At 35.4% G+C, this 27,657-nt stretch overlaps 2 protein-coding genes across 4 annotated transcripts in view; both read right to left on the reverse strand.

The window, feature by feature from the left end:
• Nucleotides 1-23,130, reverse strand: part of nek11 (NIMA-related kinase 11) — a 73,154-nt gene extending 50,024 nt beyond the window's left edge. For both annotated transcript variants that reach the window (XM_051132344.1, XM_051132345.1), the window contains exons 1-3: nt 23,014-23,130; nt 22,493-22,696; nt 10,371-10,536 (exon numbers count right to left, since the gene is read on the reverse strand). In XM_051132344.1, coding sequence (XP_050988301.1) covers nt 10,371-10,536; nt 22,493-22,668 — 342 coding nt within the window. In that variant the 5' untranslated portion in view covers nt 22,669-22,696; nt 23,014-23,130. The remainder of the gene's footprint in view (nt 1-10,370; nt 10,537-22,492; nt 22,697-23,013) is intronic.
• A 1,182-nt stretch (nt 23,131-24,312) lies between these two features.
• Nucleotides 24,313-27,448, reverse strand: LOC127177826 (uncharacterized). Of its 2 annotated transcripts, XM_051130318.1 has the most exons (7): nt 27,095-27,448; nt 26,304-26,663; nt 25,929-26,183; nt 25,717-25,804; nt 25,239-25,320; nt 24,889-24,983; nt 24,313-24,694 (listed from the first exon to the last, which is right to left on the reverse strand). In XM_051130318.1, exons 1-7 carry the CDS (start codon nt 27,123-27,125, stop codon nt 24,634-24,636), a joined length of 972 nt encoding a protein of 323 aa, XP_050986275.1. In that variant the 5' UTR covers nt 27,126-27,448; the 3' UTR covers nt 24,313-24,633. The 2 variants fall into 2 exon arrangements, with proteins under 2 accessions (XP_050986275.1, XP_050986276.1); XM_051130319.1 differs by lacking the exon at nt 25,239-25,320.
• Between the last annotated feature and the right edge of the window lie 209 nt (nt 27,449-27,657).

Here is a 27,657-nt window from a genome sequence, read left to right on the forward strand (position 1 = left end):
TTACCAAAACAAGAGGGGTCATACAAAATGCATGTTATTGTTTATTTAGTACTGGCCTGAATAAGATATTTCACATAAAAGATGTTTACATATAGTCCACAAGAGAACATAATGGTTGAATTTATAAAAAAAAAAAAAAAAAAAAGGGTGAAAACTTTCTGAATTTGAAGATTAGGGTAAATGTTACTTATTTTGTCTTCTAGGGAACATGTACATATCTTTTGTAGCTTCTGAAGGGCAGTACTACATAAAAAAAATAGATATTTAGGCAAAATAAGAAAAATGTACACATCTTCATTCTGTTCAAAGGTTTTCACCCCCTCTAAATTCACTCTAAATGCATCATTTTTCCTTCTGGAACCTCAGTGAGCGTTTGAACCTTCTGTTATAGTCCCTCAGTTGTCCTCCGTGTGAAAAGGTGGATCTCAAAATCATACAGTCATTGTTGGAAAGGGTTCAAGTACACAAAAATGCTGGAAAATCAAAGAATTTGTGGGACCTGAAGGATTTTTCTGAAGAACAGTGGGCAGTTTAACTGTTCAGGACAAACAAGGGACTCATGAACAACTATCACTAAACAAAAAAAAACACAGCTGTGGATCATTCAGTTACCAACACAATATTAAGAATCACGGGGATGTAAACTTCTAGGCTATGTCCACACTAATACGTTTTCGTTTGAAAACGCATCTTTTTTCTATCCGTTTTGGCCTTCCGTCCACACTGAGACAGCGTTTTTGGTCAAGGAAACCTGAGCTTTTTGAAAACGCTCTCCAAAGTGGATAAATTTGAAAACGCTGTTTTCGCGTTGCAGTGTGGACTGTGAAAACGGAGGCTTTTGAAAACGATGACGCATGTTTAGTCATGTGACGCATATTGTACCAGTAGATATCTATGTTTATACCGGTAATTGTGGCTGTTATGTGCTATTCACTTTCACAGTGCTGCTAAAGATATATTTGTACACTCTTCACATTACAGTCCTAAAAAGATGACAGAAAATGTAGTCAGTTGCTGTCATGACTCCTGCAGCTAAACGTGAGGGCAGCTGCTTTTTAGATAAACATGAGAGTGCGCGACATGGATGCGTCAGTAAATGATGAGATATTTCCGTAAAATAAATTGATCCTGCCAAGAATTGCGTTGGAACTTATTATATCTGTTTCATCTGTATCATCTAAGTGAGTTTTTACGCATGCGAAGTATGGCGAATTTAACGTTTTTCCTACGTTTCAGTGTGGATGAGAAACATTTGGAAAATGCTTGAAAACTCTAGTGTGGACGGAGAGCGCTTTAAAACGAAAACTCGTTTTCAAATGTGTCCGGATTAATGTAGACGTACCCTTAAACTTTTTTCAGCTATTATTTTCTCTTGTGGACTATATGTAAACATCTTTTATGTGAAATATTTATTTATATTCAGGTCAGTACTAAATAAACAATAATATGCATTTTGTATGACCCCTCTTGTTTTGGTAAAATAATTAACATTTTGCATATTCTGAAAGGTGTAAACTTTTGACCTCAACTGTATTATGGATTATGAACTTGCATTTTGGCCCGAAATTGCCTTTTAAAGTGTTAAAACACCATAATGATGGATTTCTGCATCATAAACATGCAGCTTTCATTTAAATGCTCATTCAAACTACCCATTGAGTTTAAATGCTCATCAGTGCAAATGACATCCAAAGCTATGATGGAGCAAAAGTTTGAAACAACATGAGAGCATTTTTATTATTTTGGGTTAACTATCCTAAAATATACAATAATGGAATCAGAATGAGCATATAAACATGCAGCATATTTAAGTCTCTCTCTGTTTTGCCTCCAAAAGAATAATCAATCCCACTAATGATACGACTGAAGCAGGACTCAGTGTGAACACACAGTTGAACTCAGCACCCCTCATTTCAATAACAACAGACATTTGTCAATGTCTCAAGAGAGTGAGTTCCATTAGGAAAGTCTTCTATCGGTAACACAATGACAGGCGCGAGTCAGATTAGCACCCTGTGCGGATATACTGCAGGCTTAGCAGTTCATTTGAAACATCTTTGGATAAGCCCTCCTGCACATTGCCTGAGGGAAGTGTTTGCTCAATGTAAGTGGGACTCGCCACACGTCCAAGCGAAGGATGATTCGCATTATGAGTGTAATTGGGACTGGCTAATTTGTTGGTCCCCTGATATATTTATCTACGCTTATGACCATCATCACTCAAAAAACCTCCTCGAATGCTTTCAAAATGCTGTCATCAATGCTTCTCATGAGTGCTGTCAAGGTTTAATTGAGCAATAAATTTGGGAATAAGCATTCTAGCATGAACAAATGTAATAAAAACCGACCTACCTCCATTTCACTTACTAAAAAAGTGCATTTTCACATTTATCAGAATGTCTTGGATCTTTATATTAAAAGTTTTGAACGTTTTTTTGAGCAAATGCATTAGGCAATCAGTAGCACCAGAGTGCAATCTCTAGAAAAGTGGGACACAACAAGATTTGTAAAGTGACAGTAAAGACATTTATAATGTTACAAAAGATTTCTGTTTCAAATGCTGTTCTTTTGAACTTTCTATTCATAAGAGAATCCTGGAAAAAAAAAATATTCATTAAATAGTTTTTATTAAACAGAGCAACCGTTTAACCCTCCAGGGTCCGAGGGTGTTAATAATAATAATAGGAAACGTTTCTTGAGCACCAAATCTGCATATTAGAATGATTTCTGAAAAATCATGTGACACAGAAGACTGGAGTTACGGCTTCTGAAAATTCAGCTTTGCATCACAGGAATAAATTACATTTTAAAACGTATTAATTTTTTAAAGTGATCAAATAAATGCAGCCTTGGTGCACACAAGAAACTTTCAAAAACATTAAGAAATAATACCGACTCCAAACTTTTGAACAGTGGTGTATGTCATTTATATATTAATATTTTAACAAAACCAAGAAAAATGTAACAAAGAAAGTTCAGTCAATGTCAGTTGCAATTTACCTTGGTAAAATAAAATAAAATAAAATAAAATAAAATAAAATAAAATAAAATAAAATAAAATAAAATAAAATAAAATAAAATAAAATAAAATAAAATAAAAAAACATTTATGTACAATCCATGACATTTCTAGGCTTACAAAACATTTTTCTCTGAATGTCCCTGAAATCTAGGTTGCCTGTGATGCCTGAAATCCTGGTGTCTAAGGCAAGACTGTTATTTTAACGAGTGCAACAAATAATACTGCCCCTTTCATTATCAAACATAAAAATTATTTTTCAAAAGTTGCAGTTAAAATCTACTTGTTATGCGTCAAGTAGATCTGGACTGCAATCTCTCAGTTTGATTGGGCATGACACTTCTGGTCTCAACAGTCTCTTTGATATCTTGAGATGAGAGCAGCTGGTGGGGTGAAGACTGGCCTGCTAAGGAGATGAGATGCCTGGCATGGACAGATCTGAGCCACATGGCTGGAGAAATAGCAGAGCTCCATCCTTTATCAGCTCACTGTTACCGCTCAACCGTTCAGGTGCAAAGTGGGGCATTCAGATCACTTCCTTCATGTATGTGTGTGTGTGTGTTTTCATGAAGGGAGCGTAACAGAGGCTTCCCATGTGCTAATGATTCCCACCCAGAGCTGTTTCTAACAGGAAGCCAGACCCTTTTTCTCAGTGTCTGTGGCTTCAGTCTTATAGCATGGAGACATGACATTTATCCAAAGGAGTAGGTGGTAATGAGATCTGCAGTGAGTCACGTAGAGGAAATTTTTATTAATTTACAACAGAATATTTTTCTTGTGACTATATCAAAGGCACCATTTCCACAAATAATTGCATGGTGGTATGCCAGACAATTAGTAAACACACACAGCCAGCTCCATATTTGCAGCTATTATGCTTTTATAGAGCATCCTGAATAGTCACAGACTATCAATTCAACTCCTGCATATTTGCTTTTTTTTAAAAAAAAAATCTGGCAGTCGATGGAATAATTAAGGTTTTTTGCACTGAGACATTTTTTCAAGATAATTAAAGACGTTTCCCACTCAAATTCTCATTATTATAAAGTGAAAAAAATCATAATACAGTAATGAAAAAACACATTTTAGAATGAAAAATAATAATATATGATAAAATGGAAAAATAAAATAAATTAAAAAATAAAATAAAATAAAAATTTATAACCTGGACATTTCTTGACAGCGCGATTAAATATTCCTATTTTTCACACTTTTCACAAAATTCAGTTTTACACAGAAACCGTACGCAACAGAAAAGCAGTTTGACGCTTGCACTACAAAAGATCAAAGATCAATCAGTCTCATCTTGATTAATTGTCAAATTATAGTGAGTGTCTGTCAGATGCAAGTCAACCTATGTAGAACATCATGGCAAGATGAAAGAGAACAGAACGAGGAGAACTAGAAGCCAGAAACAGAGATATGCTTTCATTCTATGCATAAGCTTTTTCTTCTTGCTTTATTCAACTGCTGTAGATCAGAGTGAACCTTGCCTCATTGAGAACGAGACAGACACAAGATCAATGGAAGGGCCTATTGTTCATCCCATGTCTCTAGGAGAATGGAACTCAATGCACACGCTCAGCACAGGAGGGATCTCCTTTAATCTACGTAGCAGCTTCACATGACAAGCAGTAACCCAGAGCACAGAACACAATCAAAACAGCATTAACATTAAAATGGTTTCTTATGTTTTTATGGCATCTGTCACCTTTTATTCTTCAACAGCTCGGAAACAATGTGGAATCAACTGGTAAAATGCTGCCATTTCAGTTTCTTCTATTGCTCTTCTGCCCAAAAGCTGCCCATGTGGCACACAAGTTTTTAAACTTTGTCTATTATGCAGCCCATTCCGTGGCATAAAATAATTTGTGCGAGATGCCAAAATCATGACATCATATAATATGCGTAATGTAAAAATGTACCATTTTTTCCATGTTAAAATCATGGTTATGTTTAAAACGTGGATGATTTGTAACAAGTTACTCATCTCGCATATTTGCATCTGCGTTGTAACAGTAGTTTCATGACTATTAAGGACATTTCCCTTCAAATTCTCATTACTGTAATGGGGGAAAAATTATTTTCATTATCATTATAATGAAAATGGTCCCAACACAATGAGATTTGCAAATAAATAAATAAATTAGGGCTGTCAAATCGATTAATCGCAACCAAAACAAAATTTTTTGTTTACAAAACGTGTGTGTGTAGCATACACTACCAGTCAAAAGTTTTTGATCAGTAAGATTTTTAATGATTTTTAAGTCTCTTCTGCTCACCAAGCCTGCATTTATTTGATCCAAAGTACAGCAAAAACAGCAAAATTCTGAAACATTTGTACTATTCAAAATAACTGTTTTCTATTTGAATATATTTTAAAATGTAATTTATTCCTGTGATTTCAAAGCTGAATTTTAAGCATCATTAAGTTCAGAAGAACAGCCTTTATCTGAAGTAGAAATCTTTTGAAACTTTGTAAATGTCTTTATCATCACTTTTGATCAATAAAAGTATTAAAAAAATAATTAAATAATAAATAATAGTAATAATAAATAAATAAATAAATAGAAAAATTATACTGACTCCAAGCTTTTGAATGGTATAGTGTATTATGTTACAAAAGATGAATTATTTCAGATAAACGCTGATCTTTGGATCTTTCTATTCATCAAAGAATCCTAAAAAAAAAAGTACTGAAACGTTTCTTGAACAGCAAATCAGCATATTAGAATGATTTCTGAAGGATCATGTGACACTAAAGACTGGAGTAATGATGCTGAAAATGTAGCTTAGATCACAGCAATAAATTACATTTTAAAATATATTAAAACAGAAAGCAGTTATTTTAAATAGAAAAAATAATTCAGAATATTACTGGTTTTGTATTTTGGATCAAATAAATGTAGGTTTGGTAAGACTTCTTAAAAAAACATTAAAAATCTTACTGTTCAAAAACTTTTGACTGCTTGTGTAAATATTTATATGTATATATAAATACACACACATATATATATTTCTATACATTTATACAGTATATATATCATGTAAACACAAACTTTTATTTTGGATGTGATTAATTGCAATTACTCAAAGAAAAAAAACAACACTACCGTAATGTGTATTAACTATATGTCATAAAACAAAATTAAATCTTCAGATTGTATTAAAACCATAGTAATGTTTAGAACTAGTTACTCATCTCATATAAGTTAAGATGTCAGTGTTCTCATAAAGCTAAGTTTGATATAAAGAGGACGGATTTATGAAAATGAGATCAGACCTTTCACTTTTGCAAAAGTTGGACATTTGAAATTTAGTTCAGGTCAACACAGGTTCAAATTTTGTGACAAGTTTAACAAAGCTAATAATTTAATATGGATGTGGTCTGACATATCAATTTAGTACAGCAATTTGGACAAGAAAAAAATATGGTTTCCTAGAGCAAACTATCTCCATAACATTCCAAGGGTGAGAAACACACTTCCAGGGTAACATAGCATCTCTGCTCAAAACAAAAAACCTTGGCTTCTGACACAAGACAGAAAGGCATGGAAACAGACTTAGAAAACCCAGAATTTTATTGCTACCCAGGAGAATTCAGTTCTATCACTACTGTCTCACGTTTTCCCAAAAGTCCCCGAGGAGAAATGAAAATGCCCACAAATTGTTGGCAAACAGTAAAAAATTAAGAAATGTGTTCATATTGAAATCTCTAGTTTCTTAGTAGAGTCTGTGACATTTAAAAGGATAGTTCACTCAAAAATGATTTCTTGAAATTCTGTCATCATTTACTCACCCTCAAGTTGTTACAAACCTGTATGAGTTTCTAACCAAAAAGGTAGCCATTCATTTCCATAGTAACATGGATGTCAAAGGCTATCAGCAACTGTTTGATTACCAAAATTCTTCAAAATATCTTCTTTTGTGTTAAACAGAAGAAATAAATTCATACAGGTTTGGAACAACATGTGAATGATGACAGAATCTTCATTTTTGGGTGAACTATCCTTTTAAGATATCTTATAGAAGAGACTTATGTGAGTATATATTTCAGTATCTCAAAAATCTGCGGAGCAGACAAAACAAACGTCTTCATCTCCTCTCCATTTATTCTCAATGCTGGCTAGGAGAAACGATCAGAGATCTCATGCCAGATTTTTCTTTTCTAAGGGGGAAGTCCATTAAATTCACTGAGAGTTACCTGTGGAACAAAGCAGCTCTGGACAACAGCCTGTGTGCCACAGAAAAAGATAAAGGAGACGTGCAAAATGTAATAATCACTGACCAAGCCTTCCAAAGCAAAGAGCAGAAATGACACGAGACCGGTCTGACCTGCAGATATGTCTTAATAAGCAAGGAAAAGATGAGAAGATCAGATGGTGAGATTGAGACAGAAGCTGTAGGGGAGATGAGTGTGACCTCTGGGCGATGTCAGGATGCTTTCAGCATCTCTGATCCATCGCTGAACACAGGAAAGGAACCGCAGGGATGGAGGAGGAGCTGGACAGTGTAAGCAAGCTGTTAAAGGAGAACTCCACTTCCAGAACAACAATTTATAAATAATTTACTCACCCCTTGTCATCCAAGATGTTCATGTCTTTCTGTCTTCAGTCGTAAAGAAATTATGGTTTTTGAGGAAAGCATTTCAGGATTTTTCTCTATATAATGGACTTCATTGGTGCCCTGATTTGGAACTTCCAAAATGTAGTTTAAATGCAGCTTCAAAGGGCTCTAAACGATCCCAGCCGAGGAAGAAGGGTCTTATCTAGCGAAATGATCAGTCATTTTTTTCGAAAAATAAAGCACAAAAGCTCGTGTAGCACAAGCTCCGGGATGCACATCCACGATGCTACGAATTAGAAATGGGTCGTTCTTGAACGATTCTTTCATCTTGAACGAATCTTTAATGTGACTCGGGAAGAACGAGTCATCTCAGGAAGTGATTCGTTCAGTTGCGCATGCGCAACATCCTGTTAGGTTCTGTACTGGAATTAGTTCATCTGTTTCGAGTCTTCGGGTTTTTCAAGTCATTTGTTCATCTTATGGGGCTGTCACATGATGAACGAACGACTCAAACCCAAAAACTTGTCAGATATGAGGTGAGGTGAGCTAATCATATACTAAAGACCCAGGTAAACAATGAACTGACATACTACGAATCACGTGTAAGTTTACCATCTGTGTACTGAGTATGGCGAAAAAATCCATCCTATCTTCTCCTACAACTTGAGAAGAGGACATAGTTGTACCTTTTTGTTTGTAAACAGAGTTTACAAACTTACTTGCACTTTCTTAGTCTTTGCACATTTTCTTTGTAAACACAGAGTCTGTAGTTCCGCCTACGTTCCTCACGACCTTTCAACGTGATTCAATAGTAGGTAGTGTTGTGAACGCGCATCCCTGAGCCTGTGCTACATGAGCTTTTGTGCTTAAAAAGTATTTTAAAAAACTGTATTTTCCGAAAAATGACTGATCGTTTCGCTAGATAAGACCCTTCTTCCTCGGCTGGGATCGTTTAGAGCCCTTTGAAGCTGCATTTAAACTGTATTTTGGAAGTTCAAAATCAGGGCACCAATGACGTCCATTATATGGAGAAAAATTCTGAAATGTTTTCCTCAAAAACCATAACTTCTTCACGACTGAAGACAGATTGACATGAACATCCTGAATGACAAGGGGGTGAGTAAATTATTTGTGAATTGTTGTTCTGGAAGTGGAGTGAGGTGGGGAGCAAATACATCCAGAATTATGGTTAGGAATTCAACTAAACAGCATGTGCAATCTATTTTACCTCTGTAACATCACATGTTTACAAGTAAATTCAAAGAGGAAATAAAAAAAGGCAAGTTCCGTTTTAGACTGATGAATCATGCACAATAACGCACTCTCATTTGGAACATCTTTGCAAATAGTATTTAGGGCTCTACGCTTACTTTTATTTTTAGGAACACTAAAATAAAAGCTCCGAACTTAATATAATATAAAATATAAAAGAAGCACAGTCAAAATTTCAGTAGCACCTTCTAATCAATAATCAAAAAATCTGATCAAGAAATTGGCCTCCTCATTACAATGTGATATTTGACTGCTTAGAGTGATTTATAGGGGAATTTTGTTTTTAACTTTGTAATGGCATTTTTTATTAAAAAGTATGTCATCTTTTATGTCAATTTTTTAAAAATTATATTTTATAAGCTTTTTTAAATTTCAAATTAAAACAACAGAATAAGAACAAGTAGAATAAGAATAACTTAACAATCAAATGAAATCAGCAGTAACACAATTATTCGAACTACAGAGGTGGCACAGAAGAACACAAAAGTGGCTTGTAGTTGTATTTTCATATGTTTAATAAAGCCCAGAGGTGGCATGAGTGCAATTAAATTCATAAATTCATGTTGAGATTAAGGTTTTAAATATAAAACTTTGAATATAGACATTTTAAATAATTTAAATAACTGAAAAGATACTTTAAAAATGAAACTAAAATTGCCAGTTGGTGGCAGCATATCGCTGATTTTTTTATTGAATTATTCATTCATGTGATTCGTTCGAACGTCTGATTCATTCTGGAATAAAGCAAGTGACTCTCTTTATGAATGGGAAATTGAATCATTGACTCACTAGATTCATTTAATAATGCACGTTCATTCATAAACGTCTCTCCGCTCTGTTTGAATGGAGATGCGCAGCGTCTCAGTTGTGACTTGTTTCAAACTGTTTTTGACGACGAAATAGAGCAAAATCAGGCAATAGAGTTTTAGTCACTACAATGTAAGTCACTTAATATTAACTTCTTGTTTAATTGACTGTTGCATTAAATCAATATCTCATTTACAAACTCTCTTAAAAATCATTAAAAGCTGTCACTCATCTTAGCTCATCACAATCTCACAAAGTTCCATTATAATCAACAAAGCTCTCTACACTGCACAATGAATCTCTTATTTACACTCTCTCTACACTTTGTTTATGAAAGGATTCGTGAGATATGTCTGTGATACATTACTCAATGTTGCAAAAACACATAGAAACCTTTGAAGCTCCCCTCAGCGTAAACACAAATATGCTGATCGGGTCAGTCACACTGGTGCTCCTAAATATTTTTTTTCCATAGTCGCACACAGTAGTTTTCAGTCACAAATGTGTCTGAAATGGTCGCACTGCAGGGCCCTGGTATTCCCTCCCCAGAGTGTTTTTCTAGGGCATAACAAGACATTTGCTCAAAATGTCACCCACAACAGGCCAACACAGTTTTCCAAAAGCAGATCATGTGACGGGCTTCAGGCTTATTATGACTAGAAGTGACCAAATAAAGCCAAACTGGGTGTTCCCAGAGGACGATTTACCTCACAGTACTCGGTTATGATGCAGAAGGCATCTCTCTCCAGGAAGCTGGTGTAGAACTTGAGAATGGCAGGATGATTCAACTGAGAGAGAAGCTGAGCCTCTTGGGTGGCGTGGACCGTCTCATTGGGTTTCAGATCGCCAACGGGAATCTCCTTCAGCACCTTTCTGCACAACAAACCACAGAGAAGAGTGTAAAAATCATGGAAATAGCATATCCTGAGTTGAATTCTAACGTCTTAGTGCCATAAAGAGAAGCATGTGGTTTCAATATTGTATGCAATACACACTATCTAGCTTCATAAAATTAAGATTTAACCACTGATGTCTCATTTTACTATTTTAACAATGTCCTTACTACCTTTCTGGTTCTTGAACATGTCAGTTGCTGTCTAAGCATGGTCAGAAAGCTCTAAGATTTCATCAAAAATATCTTAATTTGTTTTCTGAAGATGAACAAATATCTTTAATGTTTGGAACGACATGAGGGTGAGTAATTAATGACAAATTTTTAATTTCTGGGGGGAACTATCCCTTTCACAGGAAGTTCAAGATTGACAGCTAATCCAACTGGGAAAATAAAAAAAAAATGAAGTTGTTAAAGAGTGATAGGCTGTGGGTTTTGCTCTCAAGAGCCCCCCGAATCAACCTGCTCATCTCATTGCTTGTTTAGCCTTTAATTTTCCACAGTCTCTCTTCAATTTCCTACTTCCCAAGCCCTGCCACCGCTGCTCAGATGCGCTGTTTATATATAAGTATCACGTCCCTCAATTACCAGCTGTAACCTGGCCCCAAAAATGTCATTTAGGAAAGAACAGATTGTTTTCCCTGACCTTTTCAAGCTTGAAGGGATCGGGAAGCCAGGGCCACAATGTAAATTCGGTCCGTCATTAGCTCACAAATTATGAACGGTCACTGTAATTATTTTGTTTTAGTGTTCTCTTGACAGAAAGTTGCATTAGCCTATTTGACCTTTTGCAATGAGAAGAAAGAATCAACCAACCTTTTGATGCATTTCAGATGAAAGACACTCACAACAAGATGCAATTTAAAATCTGAGAAAATCCATCTGAATAAAAACAATAAGCATAAATTATCATGCTATTATTGAATTCTAAAAACTGATGATCTTGAATAATGCAGAACTTGTGATCATTAGCCATTTTTAAAAACAAAGAATGATCTTGGAATGAATGATAATTGCAGAGAAACTCTGCAGAGGATTATTTTTCCTCCAGTCGACAGCAAAATATGATCGCCACGACTGCTGATCAAACTTTATGCACATCATAATTCAAGTTAAAGAGACAAATAAGGAATCCTCAGAGCGGCTAATTTAATCCCACCGGCTTTTAGCAAGAAGAAAAATGCAAATGAGCATTTAACACAAAGCAGGGATTTAAAATCATATTTAAGTGACCTTATTCTCAGACCTTAAGGGACTTAATCAAATACCACCAGCAGAGAGGAACGCACTGCATCTGCCTCCCGGTTTTGTTGTAAATAGCTTCTCAGGTTGTTGAAGGAGGACTCTCATTTACCTCTCCCCTCTCTATTGCTACATTCTGTTCTTTCCTCTTCCTACTTGAAAATCATTACAGCAAAGGGAACAGGTAAAGTGCACTTCAGTAGCTCAATGCTGGCCTTGGATGGCTCTCATTTGTAATGTTTTCCTGGAAGCTGAGACACGGGCCTAATAGGTAATGTGTTTTTAAAGATGCAGTAAGCAGCTGCTTAATGGAGTAGTTCTTTCAGAACTAAAAATTTTGGCAGCTCAGGTCGTTTCATACCTATATGACTTGACATATGGCAAATGGAGCTTTTAAGTGCCAGGACAAGTGCAAAAGTATTTTAAGATTAATAAAAGATGTCTACTGTATGTGATTAGTGTGCTATATTCTGTGCTAGACAGATGTGGTCACATTCACAAAATAGCAGGCAAAAAAGGTGTATTGTCAATGGTATAGCAATGTGTTAAGCTCACACAAAAGTGACTTTCAAACCAGCTTTTTGTTGGTGAACGTGGCGAATTTGAGTGACCAACTTTAACATGAGCGAAATGTGCATGCAACTTGTTCCACAAAACTCCTGATTGCATGGATTCCTCTATGAAATGACTAGATTTCATCTGTGAAATTTCACCAAGCAATGGCAAAAGAGACCGCACCATATGTCAGCCATATGATAAATCTGTAACCAGATCAGAATTCAGTGAGTTGAACCAAATCAGTTTGATTTTAAAAATGAAATTTCCCCAAAAGGAAAAAAATTACATAGGAGGAAAAATTACATTTTAATGCTTTTGCGTTCCCTTGAAAAATATTTGCATTCCTTGTTGAACTTTGAATTCACAATTGCAAATTGCAAAAAATTCTCTTGTAAAAATTCTGACTTGGTTCCAGAATCAAATCTTTGAGGATGCCTATGAAATCAGTGAGGGTGTGCTAACCGTGAAGGAGAAGTCCACTTCCAGAACAACAATTTACAAATAATTTACTCACCCCCTGGTCATCCAAGATGTTCATGTCTTTCTGTCTTCAGTCATAAAAAATTATGGTTTTTGAGGAAAACATTTCAGGATTTTTGTTCATATAATGGACTTTAATTGTGCCCCTGATTTTGAACTTCCAAAATGTAGTTTAAATGCAGCTTCAAAATGCTCTAAACGATCCCAGCCGAGGAAGAAGGGAAACGATTTGTAAAATTTGTATACTTTCTAAGTACAAAAGCTTGTGTAGCACAGGCTCTGGGATGCACGTTCTTGAATGATTATTACATTTTGAACGGATCTTTATTGTGACTCGGGAAGAAGGAGTCATCTCAGGGAGTAATTCGTTCAGTCGCGCATGCGCAACATCCTGTTAGGTTCTGTACTGGAATTAGTTCACCTGTTTTGAGTCTTTGGGTTTTTCGAGTCGTTCGTTCATCTTATGGGGCTGTCACGTGATGAACGAACGACTCGATCCTGAAAACTTGTCAGATAAAAGGTGAGGTGAGCGAATCATAGACTAAAGACCCAGGTAAACAATGAATTAATCTTTTCTGTTTCTTATAGCATTATAGTTTTGTCTTGTTTGTAGTGTGATCAACATTTGTGTAAGCAGTAGATGTGTTAGGGAAGTAACACGTAACATTTTAATTATATTTTGCTAAAATGAACGAAATGACTCTGAAAAAAAGATTTGTTCATTTTGCTGAACGAGACTCAAAGGTCAGAGTCGGTAAAATGATCTGAACTTCCCATCAGTACTACGAATCACGTGTAAGTTCATCGCCTGTGTACTGAGTATGGCGAAAAACTCCATCTTATTTTCTTCTACAACTTCAGAATCGTCCGACATCGTTGTAGCTTTTTGTCTGTAAACAGCGTTTGACTTACTTGCAGTTTGTTAGTCTTTGCAAGTTCGCTTTGTAAACACTGGGTCTATAGTTCTGCGTGACCTCGACGTGTTTTAATAATACGTAGTGTTGTGAACGCGCATCTCAGAGCCTGTGCTACACAAGCTTTTGTGCTTAAAAAGTATACACATTTTTATTTTTCAAAAAAAAATTATTGATCGTTTCGCTAGATAAGACCCTTCTTCCTCGGCTGGGATTGTTTAGAGGCTTTTGAAGCTGCATTTAAAGTACATTTTGGAAGTTCAAAATCAGGGGCACAACTGAAGTCCATTATATGAAGAAATATAATGGACTTCAATTGGACTTCAATATCATGGTGAGTAAATTATTTGTAAATTTGTGGAGTGGAGTGGAGTTCTCCCTTAATGCACATGTTTTTGGACATCTATTTTTGTCCCATCCATTGCTACATCAGTCATTGCAATTTTGAAAATGTATCCCAAAATTATATGTGGATGTTATTTCTGAAACTTTGCAGCATGTACGTGCCTGAAAAACAACACTTTTATTCAAATTCTGAATGGATTATATGTAGCATAGAAAGCACACAGAGTGATAGTTTTTCCTCCCACCTCATATTATTTCCATTACCAGTTGTTTTGCAAGAGAATGCAAAAGTTCTGAGAGAATGCTAAAGTTTTTTTGAACCTAATGCAAGCTTTGATACATAATATCTCATTTTTTCACCATGCTCCTTAGCGATTCCATATCTTGGTCAAGTGATTCATAAGAAAGATCTGAATCAAAAGAATGATTCGTTCATGAATTGGTCACTGCTAAAAGCAGGAGCTCTGTGTTTTCCTAAAGAAAAATCGTACCAAATGAAATGATATTAGAATGAGTAAATGATGGCAGACCTTTCATTTTCTGTTGAACTATCCTGTTAACCTTTTCAGCGTGCACAACAGAACATTTTATGCACATAATGCCTCTAAATGGCACTACACCCACAGGGAAATAAGGTAAGACTTCTTCATCATGTTATGAGATGTCATATCTCTCTAGAGAGAACTATTCAAGCATGAAGGATGGACATCACCAGGTCTACTTTGTTAGGCATGGCCTACTCATATTGAGTAGTTTCTTTTTTTAAAATTATACGTTTATGCTATACCATCCCAGATTTCTAACCACCCCCAACAAGCAAAATGTCCAGCGTAATCTTCGTGAAGTGATGTAGCAACTCTAATAACAAACAATGATATTAATGGCCGTTCACATTAGTAAGACATACTTTAACGGTGAGACACACAGGGAATCATTACATTGAAGTATGACAGGTCAGTCTAATTTCGAAAATCTAATTTCGTTTTGGCCACTTCCTCTCATGTCTCATTAGAGCTAACACACCTTTATAATGCATTATGCCACAAGACCAATCTAATGAACACTTGAGCTGATGTTGTAGAAAGCTGTTTACACTCTGTATTATGGATTCACATTAGAAGCTTCTACGCGAATAACGGTAAGAGATCAAAACAACAAGATATTATCATCCATAAAGCTGTTACATCGTCCAAGATAATGTGTTTGTGTTTATCCACTTCATTTCAAGTAAAGGATCCAGTCAATTACTGGATAAACTAAACTCTATTTACAATTTGCTGATCACCAACCTACTGTTTACATATTATAAACATGTCAGGGATTTTATCTTGTAGTAGTAAGGCAGCACTTAATGGCTTTGCTTAAAGAAATCATTTTCATGAACATTTAACATGAAATAGTCCCCTCATGTCATAGCGGATATGTGCCTATATTCATTTTTCTTACAAACAGAAGTGTACTACAGTATGCCTCCCTCCCCTATCAATAATTTAGTGTCTAGTTTAAAAATGTGTCAAGGACAGATATAAGTCATTTAAATATCTTTGACCAAAAAAACATATATTGCTGTAGATATATCCTTTATTTTGAAGGTAGATTAGGTACAGGTATCTACAAGACTGTGTACTCTCTCTAATAGGGTGACATAAATATAAAAAATGTCATAAAGGATGACTATACGCAAACCTGTTCTGCAAATACACTACTCTGTTGAGTTGCTAAGGTTGCCAAGTGCAATGAAAATCTATAATTTAATTAGTCTAAATGTAAATATATGTGGTATCAATTTCAACCTCACCATATCACTTCACAATACATGTTTATTTAAATCCCAGGCATTTTACGTGTGGAAAAATGCAAACAAAAGCTCAGCTAGACCTCTTCTGACAGAAAACGGTATATCATCGATAAAAAAACATCAATCACTGAAATTTCCTGTGGTGAATAATTGAACATGCGTTCATGTCCCATTTCTTAGTCTCTCTCTGGAGGCGTAGAGGCAATTTAAGACCTATTTTAAGGATATTGGAAAGCTGAGCAAATAACCAACCACAATCCTTTGCAATTTTAACCTGCATGGTTCCATATTCTATTTTAACCCCGAGATCAGAGGAAACAGGTATGAATATGTAGGAAATGACAGGGTTCTGTTGATCAACTCCTGCTCGTTTTCACAGTCTACATCCTTTGAATGAATACATCCAAAGCCTTGGCTCAAATGAAACCGTCATCCCTTATCCGTGACGAGATGTTGCAGAAAATAATTACATAATTCTAGATTATCATAGACACATTTAGACCAATTTTAAAAAATCAGACAGGCTATGAATGGATTATGTTCATCTTCAACCTATAAATGTGGCCACATATTTTGCTTTTTAAGGTGTTGTTAAAGCCAGATATCCCTAAAAGGCACCATCAGAATTACTATGTGTAATGTAAAAAATAAATGGAGAGAAAATTCCCATGATACATGAACCAGGTCACTGAATGAACCAGTTTAAAGGTCTGGAATCAAACAGATGTAGCAGCATAGACCAAGAAAGCCCCAAATCTGTCATGCAGTGGTGTGCAAGGGAGTGCCTAGGAGAGAGAGAGAAAGCAACATCAGGAGGTGGAGAGAGACCAGCCTGCATGAGAGTGTGGGCACCTGAAAACAAATTGGGAGATTTCTGGTGGACCTGGACCCAAGTGGGAAGTTGCATAACAAAGAGCTGGATCATGAGGTGAGCAGAAATAAGCACGGCTGCCAGGAGTCTCCAGGGAATCTCATCTGACAGGCAAATCCACAGAGGACAAGCTGAAAGTGGGCTAGCAGGGCTGAAGAGAGAAGCATTCCCCTCCTTGTGCGAGATTAGTCGCCACTGGCCTCTGCGAGGAGAATATACAAATGATATTCATGATGCTCCAGATCTGTTTTAAGTGTCTGCCGCATTGTAATAAAGAGACAACTGTTCCTAATTTAAAATGGAAATACTCAAACAGGACATGAGGGGTCAAGAGACGAAATCAGCAGTCACAAACAAGATAATAAACCATTTGTTTACACCATTCAAAATCTCATTTCAGACTGAATCATAGTGCTCCAAAACTTTAAATTTTTTTCATTATTTACTAATACTCCTTGTTTATGAGAGACGTCTGCTTGGAAGTCAAATGATTTGTTTAAATCAGAACTTTTTAATGAATTGATTCATCCAGCATCCAAACCCTTCTAAATGATTAGCTCACTAATCAGACTGATTTCAACTTCAATCAACAAATGTTTGTCATTCAAAGGTATCGTATGACTAATTTCGGTTCTTTTGTTTTCTTTTAGAGGCTTGAAAACTTCATACATTGTAATTGCATGAAAAATAGTTTGACCAATACAAACATTTCCTTTAGTGATGCAGTAAGAGATGCATCAGTTAACTAAATATGAAACTACTGAAACAATTTTAAGCAACTGAAATAAACCTGAAATGAAAAGGAAAAAAAAAAACACATACATACAAAGGTGTTTCCTCTGAGGAGGCAAGGGAGGCAGTGTCTCCTCAAAATATTTGATGAGAAAAAAAAAAATGTATAGTTTAAAAATATAAGAACGCTAATATTACATATTAATTATGTCTGGCTGTGATTGGTTCAAGTGATAAATCCCATCTCTTGTGTTCGTGCGTGTTCCAGAATCAGTCTGAATGAACAATATAATTGTGTTAATGGGAAGACTAATTTATAAAATGAATTAAACAACTCACACACTTATATATATCCACTTTTTATGCCAAAATAATATTTAAAATCAGCTTGGTAAAAATAGTAAATCTCTGTGTCTGTGACCAATATTTACAGAGATTTGATGACTGATGATCTTAACTATTCTAAAACAGTTAAAAGTTAACTATTAAAAAGAATAGCTGAACATAAGTTTACAAACTAAATATACTGTTTAATCTATTGCTGCCTTGAATTATTATTTTGGAATAAATGTAAAATGCTTTTTACACTAACATACTGAGATTCATACTTGGCTTTAATAATAATTTTAAATAAATATAAAAAAAAATATTAAACCACAATTCAATTAAATCTTGAAAAAATAAAAATAAAAGCTAATTCAAACTATTAATAAATACTATAAGGGTTTACATAACTAAAGTAGCACAGATTAGCATAAGTAAATGATAGAAATTATTTATTTGGGTTAATTATTCCTTAAAATACATCAAGAATTGTAATACCTTAACAAGGACAAGGAGGTTAAATGATATTTGCTATTATAATGCTAATATAATCATCTTTGTCCCATAAGTATGTGGATTTATTTAGAAGACAACACCGCTTGGAAATCCTTAGTGCCCACAGTGGTACTTTTGTCACATTTTGTGAGACTATTAATGAACACCAGAGCAGATGAGAGGCTGCTCTTCTCTGCTCACATTCATTTTTTTAATAGAGATGTTGTTTCGCAAAGATCACACTTCTCAAAATGGCTCCCCATCTGGATAAAATACAAATTGTGTCACACTGAATCTTCTTCCTCAAAACACAAAAGGAGAAGTTCAGCAGAATGTCTGAGCTGCTCTTTTATCATACAAGAAAGTAGATGGTGATTTGTATTCTCATGCTCCAAAAAGGACAGAACAAGCATCATAAAACAGTCCTATAATGCAAATCTCTAGTACATGAATTTAAAGTGATAAATGAGATGAGAAAACAAAAACAAACCAGAGGTAAGCAATATACCAGGACAAGTATAAAACAATCTGTCTTAAAAAAAAAAAGGACACCATTATTTACGATCACAAACAAGCAATAAGCACGGCCCTAAAAACATACAATCTCTGCAGCTTTACATCATCATCAGCCTACATACACGCCAGTTCCGGCCTGACTATATAAAGCATTCAAGTGAACGCTGAAGCAGTGGCTTTTTGGAAAGACCTGCTATGGGACCCACAGGATGTGAGCCCTACTTTTGGGGCGAATCCGGAATAGGAAGTCATTTGTCTGGGCTAATAAAGCCCAGTGAGAAGCCAGCTGCAGTAAAGGGGTACGGCAGTCTCAGCTCACAGCACCCAGCACTGACATTTGGCTCTCACAAAGAAACAAAGGAGTTCATAGCACTGTAAGAGCCACTGAGGCAGTAACAACAAAACACACACCCAGCAGGATTTTAAGGCTGAGAGAAGACTAAGGAAGGAGAACTGACGTATAAGTGTGCTGGAGAGAAAGGAACAGGAGGTGTGGTGGTATCCTAAAGGTGGGCATTTAGGTTTGATGCCAGCACTCTGCGTGTGACAGGTCAGAGGCTGGCAAACAGCTGCGATGGGCTAACAAGCAGAAAGCTGTGGGCCAAAGGAACAGTAACCCGTAGCGTGACGCCACTCGCCTGTGGGCAGCTAAAGTGTGGAGCTCTTCCTAATTGGCCTCTATTTCCAACAGCATCTTTCCAGCTTTCAGTTCCAGCTCCTCGTCTGGTATGTTGCCAAGCAAAGTAGTGTGTGATAGACATGGAGAACAGTTAAAAGCAGCAAATGAACTGACAACACTGTAACTGGCTCTTCTCCAGGCAGTTTGCTCGTGTATATGAATCCAATTATAATCTCACAGAAATCAATATGTGAAGGATAATATGCAGGCAGCTGGCCTAACAGCAAAATAAGCCCAAATAGGGTGATCAAGACAGAGCTCTACCATCCAAGATCTACAATACACAGATGAAACCAGCTGTTAGAAACCCCATTCGTCTTAATGGCAGTTGCTAAGATGCCATACAGATCCAAACTGAATTTCAGTCTATTACTTACACAAAATTATCATATGACTTCAGAAGACTTGAAACACACAATGCATTAAGAGCCGGGGGGTAAAAACTTTTTGAATTTGAAGATTAGGGTAATTTTGATTTATTTTGTCTTCTGGGAAACATTCTGAAGGGCAGTACTAAATGAAAAAAATATGATATTTAGGCAAAATAAGAAAAATGTACACATCTTCATTCTGTTCAAAAGTTTTCACCCCCTGGCTCTTAATGCATTGTTTTTCCTTCTGGAGACTCAGTGAGTGTTTGAATCTTTTGTAATAGTTGCATATGAGTCCCTCAGTTGTCCTCAGTGTGAAAATATGGATCTCAAAATCAAACAGTCATTGTTGGAAAGGGTTCAAATACATAAAAATGCTGAAAACCAAAGAATTTGTGGGACCTAAAGGATTTTTCTGAAGAACAGTGGGGCGGTTTAACTGTTCAGGACAAACAAGGGACTCATGAACAACTATCACGAAAAAAAAAAAAAAAAAAAAAAACACACACACACACACAGCTGTGGATCATTCAGGTAACAACACAGTATTAACCCTCTTAGTTTAGTTTTGACTGCTCCTTCGCGGTCAAAAGTGAACTTTTTGTTTTTTCAGGAAAATCATTGTAAAATATTTTTGTTCAATAATATTTTTAGATTGGATTTGTGGACTATATGTAAACATCTTTTATGTGAAATATCTTATTCGGGTCAGTACTAAATAAAAAATAACATTTATTTTGTACGATCCCTCGTATTTTGGTAAAATAGTTAAGATTTTGCAGATTCTGCAAAAACTTTTGATTTCAACTGTAAATGCAACCTTGGTAAGCATAAGATATGTTTTTAAAAATATTTCAGAAGTCTTACCAACCTCAAACCTTTGAATGGTAGTGTAATTGTGTTTCTCAAGTATTTATAAAAAGACATGAAACTATGTAGAAAATTGGCTGCCAAGGAAAAAGATCGATAGTTTAGTGCTCATTGCCACCTTTGACCAGAATCAAGAGCCATGTAATATAACCGACACAGCCAAATATTTGTTCTGTTCTGAGAGCAATATCCTCATAAAGTAAGAGCTGTTGGTTTTAATTTATTGTGGGAGCTTCACTGTGAGCTGAATCTGAGTAAAATGTAATATTGCCATGATCACCACAGCACCTAATGCCTTCTGAAATAACGACTTACAATTTCCTTTTTTCTTTTCTTATCTCTGTTTCGAAAGCAAACCTGCCTGTTTAAGACTGCAGTCCTCCACAAAAGCAATAAATCAACTTTATATTTTACAAAACATCCACATAGGAGCGAAACCTACCCTCAGGACTTCAAATGCAAAAAAAGCTATAAGAATCTAGTAAATCGCATAAGACTTTATGCAGTTTAGCTAATAATCCAGTGACAGGGCATTTATTCTGTCTGAGGAAGAAAATGCAACACAGAAAAATAAATATTTACATTACTAAAAGTGTGAGAGTATTTAAATTATATACACATACACAATCTTACACCATTGGTGATCATAAGAAATAACAGATTATGTTCATAGTAACATGAAGGGTTCCTTAACTACCTCTAAGGAAAGTAATACTGACTGGTTAGTAGTTACAAAGACCAATGCTGCTCTCAGGTGGCTGGACAGAGAAGTGAATTTTAATGAAGTTCCAAATGTAGGTTCGGGAGGAGCCTAATCATTCAGTCCTGTCAATCATCATTACAAGCCTATATAAGCAGCTCTCATTGCACCGTCCCAGCCTCTGTTGTTCCGGCATCCCTCCACCTCCCCTTCTCCTCCTCTGTTTCTGTTATTCTCCCTCTAGGTAATATCGTATTTGTGGGGGGGCGGGTCGAACTCTGCACTCAAGCCGAGCCTCGAGTTCGAGCCTCCATTAAGGACAGCAAGCCAAGCTTGTTTACCACTGCCCATTAAGACTGGATGGGCAGGCGAACTCGTGAAAAGACCAAAAAAATAACTATTTCAAAACTGCCATTATTTTTAATCATTTCAATAAAACCAACATGTGCACAAGAATAGTTTCTCTCCTGCATAGGATGCATCTGTAATTATCATTACAATGAAATCATACACTGAAAAAACAAAGTAACCAATAAATAAATCCTTTGATAATATCTGTAAATATTAGACTAAAATGAGGCAACTTTCACAGTGAGTTTTTAATTCATTTTATGCATAATCATAAGACTTACTGTAAGCTTCAAAGCTTTTAAAATTAGACCAACATAAATATACACTATAGACACATAATTAGGCCATGTGCATGTGTGGGTGTGTGAGACAGTGTGCTTATGATGGGGGTTGTGTATGTGGTTATTGGAAGGTTGCCCTAAGTACATGCAGTCTTTCCTCAGTTCTTCCTCAGAAACTGATGCAATCTGTGATATTGTCCACTTCAGTTATGAGAGATTCTAATATGCCATAGTATATTCTTTGCTTGCCCATAAATTACCATGCCTTGATTATAACCCTAAATGCATGGTGACCACTAGAGTGGAGACATGTTAAACTTTCTCCACAAAAACTCAAGCATTAGAGGATTAGATTTAGTTGTGATCTGCTGTAAGGAACACTGGTGGCGAAAAATATTTAAAGGACTTACAGTCTCTCCGCTGCGACTGCCTTTGTGTCTTTAACAAGGTAAACAGTGCCGAAGCTTCCCTTCCCGAGTCTCTGCTGGATGATGTATCTGTTAGCTATCAGACTGCTCTTGTCAGGAGGTGTTTGTGTGTCAGGACGACAGTGTGTTTGGCCTGGGCGCTCACGAAATCTGGGCATTTTTCAGTCATGAATGCAGAGCAGTCAACTACAAAGAGATAAAGGTCGAGAAAATGTCAGCAAATGCTCTCTTGCTTCGTTGTTTTGGTTATTTATTTTGTGTTTTGGTATTTTAGGTTCCTAAATTGAATATATGCAACATAAACAACACTTATTTTGAGAATGACTTACAAAAAATGCTAATTCTTCGTTACCATGCGTAGCATAAACAAAATAACGACAAAAATTACAAAACAAATTAGGTTAGTTTGTACATTTAGCGATGCAGACTAAAAACACTAACCAAATTCACCACACTCACTTTGTTTTATATAAAAATAATTATTAACGTTGTTAAAACCTCACCTGTGCATCGGAAGTTCATTTAGACACATGCACTCAACTTCCGTGTGTTAAGTCGTTGTCATGAGAACAGACTCGGTGCAGTGGATTTTTTCTCCTTTAGATGGCGCTAATTTGAAATGTTGACTGTCAACCGACGTTTTACCAGTTATTATTTAAAAAATATGGGATCACGTAGGCTTGTAAGGATAGAATAATATTAAAAACAAATACAAATGTCACAAAAACTTTATTATACGTTGCAATTAAGTAAAAAGTATTAAAAACAAAAAGGAATACCACACAAAACTACATGTCCTAAAGTGTCAAATGCTATACATAAATGTTACAAATGCATACAAAACATATTAATAACTAGACGTAGAAACAGCATGTGGACAGATGAGCACTGTAAGCTACTGAATGTTTTTGAGGAGCATTCTTATTTATAGCTACTATTACTATTAATTCATTATATTTTTTTCAAGAACGCTTGCTAATTTGATGAATTTATTAATGTACACTACCAGTCAAAGTTTTTTAATTTTATTTTTTTTTAAGTCTCTTCTGCCTACTAAGCCTGCATTTATTTGATTCAAAGTACAGCAAAAACAGTAACATTCTGAAATATTTTTACTATTTAAAATAACAGTTTTCTATTTAAATATATTTTAAAATGCAATTTATTCCTGTGATTTGAAAGCTGAATTTTCTAACATCATTACTCCAGTCACGTGATCCTTCAGAAACCAATAATATTCTAATTTACTGCTCAAAAAACTTTTATTATTACAATTATTTTTATTATGTTGAAAATATCTGAGTAGAATTTTTTCAGGTTTCTTTGATGAATCAAAAGTTTAGAAGAACAGCATTTATCTGACATAGAAATATTTTTTTACGTTATAAATGTCTTTATCATCACTTTTGAGCAATTTAAAGCATCCTTGCTAAATAAAAGTATTCATTTCTATCATTTCTTTTCCAAAGTAAAAAATATATATATGCTGACTCCAAGCTTTTGAATGGTATAGTGTATAATGTTACGAAAGCTTTTTATTTCAGATAAATGCTGGTCTTTGAATCTTTTTATTCATCTAAGAATCCTGAAAAAATGTACTCAACTGTTTTAAGTATTGATAATAATAATAATAATTATAATAAATGTTTCTTGAACAGTAAATCAGCATATTAGAATGATTTCTGAAGGATCATGTGACACTAAAGACTGGAGTAATGATGCTGAAAATTTAGCTTTGATCATAATAATAAAATACATTTTAAAATATATTCAAATTGAAAACAGTTATTTTAAATAGTAAAAAATATTTCACATTTTTACTGTTTTTGCTGTACTTTGGATCATATGCAAATATGTGCTTATTTTAAAGTTTTTTTCAGTACTCACTGCCGTTCTTATATGTTTCTTTTTTAATATTGTTTGTGTCAAGCAATGCTTATCTGAGATGCTTTCTTTAGCTTAACTGTCTAGGCTGTTTAAATTAAGCATATTTTTATTTGCATAAAAAAAGAGAACTAACCAGAAACGGTTAGTTCTCTGACATTTTTAGAGCTAACACACACACACAGTGTACAAGTTTGCTTTCACATCACAATGCAAAACTGAAAAGTATGATTATCTGATTAACCGTTCCTCACTGCACTGTAGATGGTTGAATCATTCTCCTGCTCTTTGTTTGCATATCTAGAAATAAAGAAGAAGATCATTACAGTGAAATACTTGCATTCACTCATAATACTCATATTATTAACTATCAATAACGTCAAGATAGACAAATATGATGAATTGTGTTGCATCATCTCTACTAGTCAGATTAAACAAAGCAATTCCAGTAGGTAGAAATATTTGACCAGTGATACGCATCTATGTATGCTCACATTGGAAACAATTCTTTGGGTTTAATGATGACAGATGAATATTCTACTTCATCTTCTTGCTGTACGTTGTCAGCTTCCGGGAGGTATGTGTCAGCCTAACAGCAAACAGATGCAACATGTTACTGTCATCCTTAGTTCCGTTTTATGTCTAGCCTGCTAAAAAGACCAGTTTAGCTCAGCATAAGTGTGGTGTGGTTTGAAGCTGGTTGACCAAAAAAGGGATCATGGTTAATAATAATATATTAGGCTGGTTAAGAAGCCTAGTGGTCCTTTCAAAAGCGTATAGTTATGTACATCTTATACATTATTTTGTTAGTTTTTATATCTTTAGGTTTTACAAATATATTTACAATTTTTTGAGGAGTGCTGTAAAGAGAATCCTGGGCTTCTTCTCTTTCTTCCATTGGTTTTCTTTGAGCTCTTGCTTTCCTTCTAAGAGTAAATGTGACAGAAATTGATTATAAATTGGACAGTTTAGCACATCTTGAATGATTTCAGAAAAGGGGGCTGATTGTGAGGAAATATTTTAAAAATATCACTTATTGATTGATTGAATGAATGAATGAATAATTAAGTTTACAGTTATTTCTTTCAACTTTAAAAGACAGCATGTTACAATTTATTTTGGCTACTTGCAGTTTGGCAACTTTGTGTCATAAGTCTTAACCACAGACAAACCAACATTACAAAACTTTCCTGACAGCTAGACACAGTGCACAAATGCACTTTCAAACTCACTTTTAAATTGTGCAATTCCTTTTAGACTGACAGTACTGAGAGATTAATAAGATATTGGTGTGTGCAAGTAACAAATCCTAAATGTCCTACCTTCTTATAACAATCACAGCTGCTGTGATGAAAACAAGTGAGACTAAAGACACTACAATAATCAGAACTATTGAGGTCCCGGTGACATCTACGGAGGACAACAAAAAGATATAATTTACTTTTAATTATGCATAATAAATCTAGCATTTTCCAAATATGAATATGGCTGTGTAAATATAAAAAAAAATCGTATGTTTATCAGTTCAACCAACCTTCAATGTAAATGGTAAATTCTTCAGATTCAGTTGTTTTAAAGTTTCTCAAAGAACAAGAGTAATTCCCAGAGTCTTTAGCAGTTACTCTTCTGAAAGTGAGGACGGGCTCTGACTGTTGAATTGGATCACCATTCTTAAACCACTGAACCTCAGTTAAATCACCAGGACAGTCGAGTGTGCATGTCAGATTCAAAGAGTCACCAACTATTGTGCTTCCATTTTTGCTTGATCTGCTCATGGACACTCTTAAATCTATCAAAAAACAAGAAAACTCTATAATGAAACTGCAAGATTTCTTTTGATAAAAAAACAAACAAAATAGCAACAACAAAAGTTTGAAGTATTAATCAACAATAAATCTTTTATATTTACCGTGTACTGAAACTTTCACTCCAGGATCACCTGTCCAACGTCCTTTTGTGTCATCGGTTATAAATCTGAATTTATACTCCCCAGAATGTGTTTGATTAATATTACTGATCAAAAGAGAACAATCTGAGGTTTTGTTTCCAATGTATTGAAAGTTGTTTTGAATATTGTTGACTTGACTATCATAAACATACGGCCCATTCATACACTTTTGATCAGGGTTTGATCTCATTGAACACCACAGCACTTGCTGTACTCGTTGCTTCTGTGGATATGTAAATGTGCAGTCAATAGTGACATTGGATCCCCTCGCAGCACAGATTGGAGGAGGATATTTCACATTCCACTCATCACTGACAACACCTGAGGAGCACAGAACACTTTATTTATTTACAGTATTTGTTACTGTACACAGTTAAAATATGTAATCTAAAATACAGAGATACAATGGGATCCAAAAGTCTGAGGCCACATAAAATTAAAAAAACACAAAAAAAAAAAAAAAAAAAAAAAAAAAAAAAAAAACATTAAATGCACTTAGTACAAAAGTACAATAAAGAAAAGTTTCTGTAATATTTGTATGTCACTAATAAATAAGCAGATGCGAACTCTGTATGCACCGGGTATTAGAAAATAAAAGAGCACAAAATAGCAACATTTTTACTAGTGGCCTCAGAATTTGATCTCCGTTGTATATACAATACATTTTCAGTTTATTAAAATCTGATAAAGATTCATTAGAGACAAATTGGACAACAAACTAAATTTACAAAATACAGAAAATCTTTTCTTACCAGGCAGCAGAAGCAGAAAAATGTGCAGCATTTCAGTTCACTGTTTCACTTGTTCAGCACAAGATGTGTTATGTGGAGTGTCAGATAAAACACAAGAAGAAACAATGAAAGAAAGAAGAAGTTGCTCAAACGATGGCTGATTTCCATTTCCTTCCTAATACCATTAGCACTGTGACGAGTCGGCTGCCTCCCCCCTACTATCATCCTCACCCCGTCCGTAATCGCCGCCCTTCACCAGGCTCCCGACAGGAGTGGGTGTGCGAGAGAGGAGGGGCGCTGAAACAGCCAGGTCTGGCGGCGTGTGATGAGGCACACCTGACGTGAATGCAGCCTCATCACCGCCGCTGTTAAAATGCCGAGCGCGCCTCTCCTCGGGAGACTATGGAACGCCATTGGGGACAATACCTATTATATGAAACGCGTGAAATCTGGACGCATTAACACGCAAAGTTTGTACGCGTAAATACGAAGTATATGTTCGGGTGTCGCGTCAGACTGCACAACAGCCAATAGCGTTGCTCTATTTAGGATTTAATTTGCATTTGTGATGGGATGGCACGAAG

This window comes from Labeo rohita, chromosome 16 (genome assembly GCF_022985175.1).
Source record: "Labeo rohita strain BAU-BD-2019 chromosome 16, IGBB_LRoh.1.0, whole genome shotgun sequence".
NCBI classification, from domain to species: domain Eukaryota; kingdom Metazoa; phylum Chordata; class Actinopteri; order Cypriniformes; family Cyprinidae; genus Labeo; species Labeo rohita.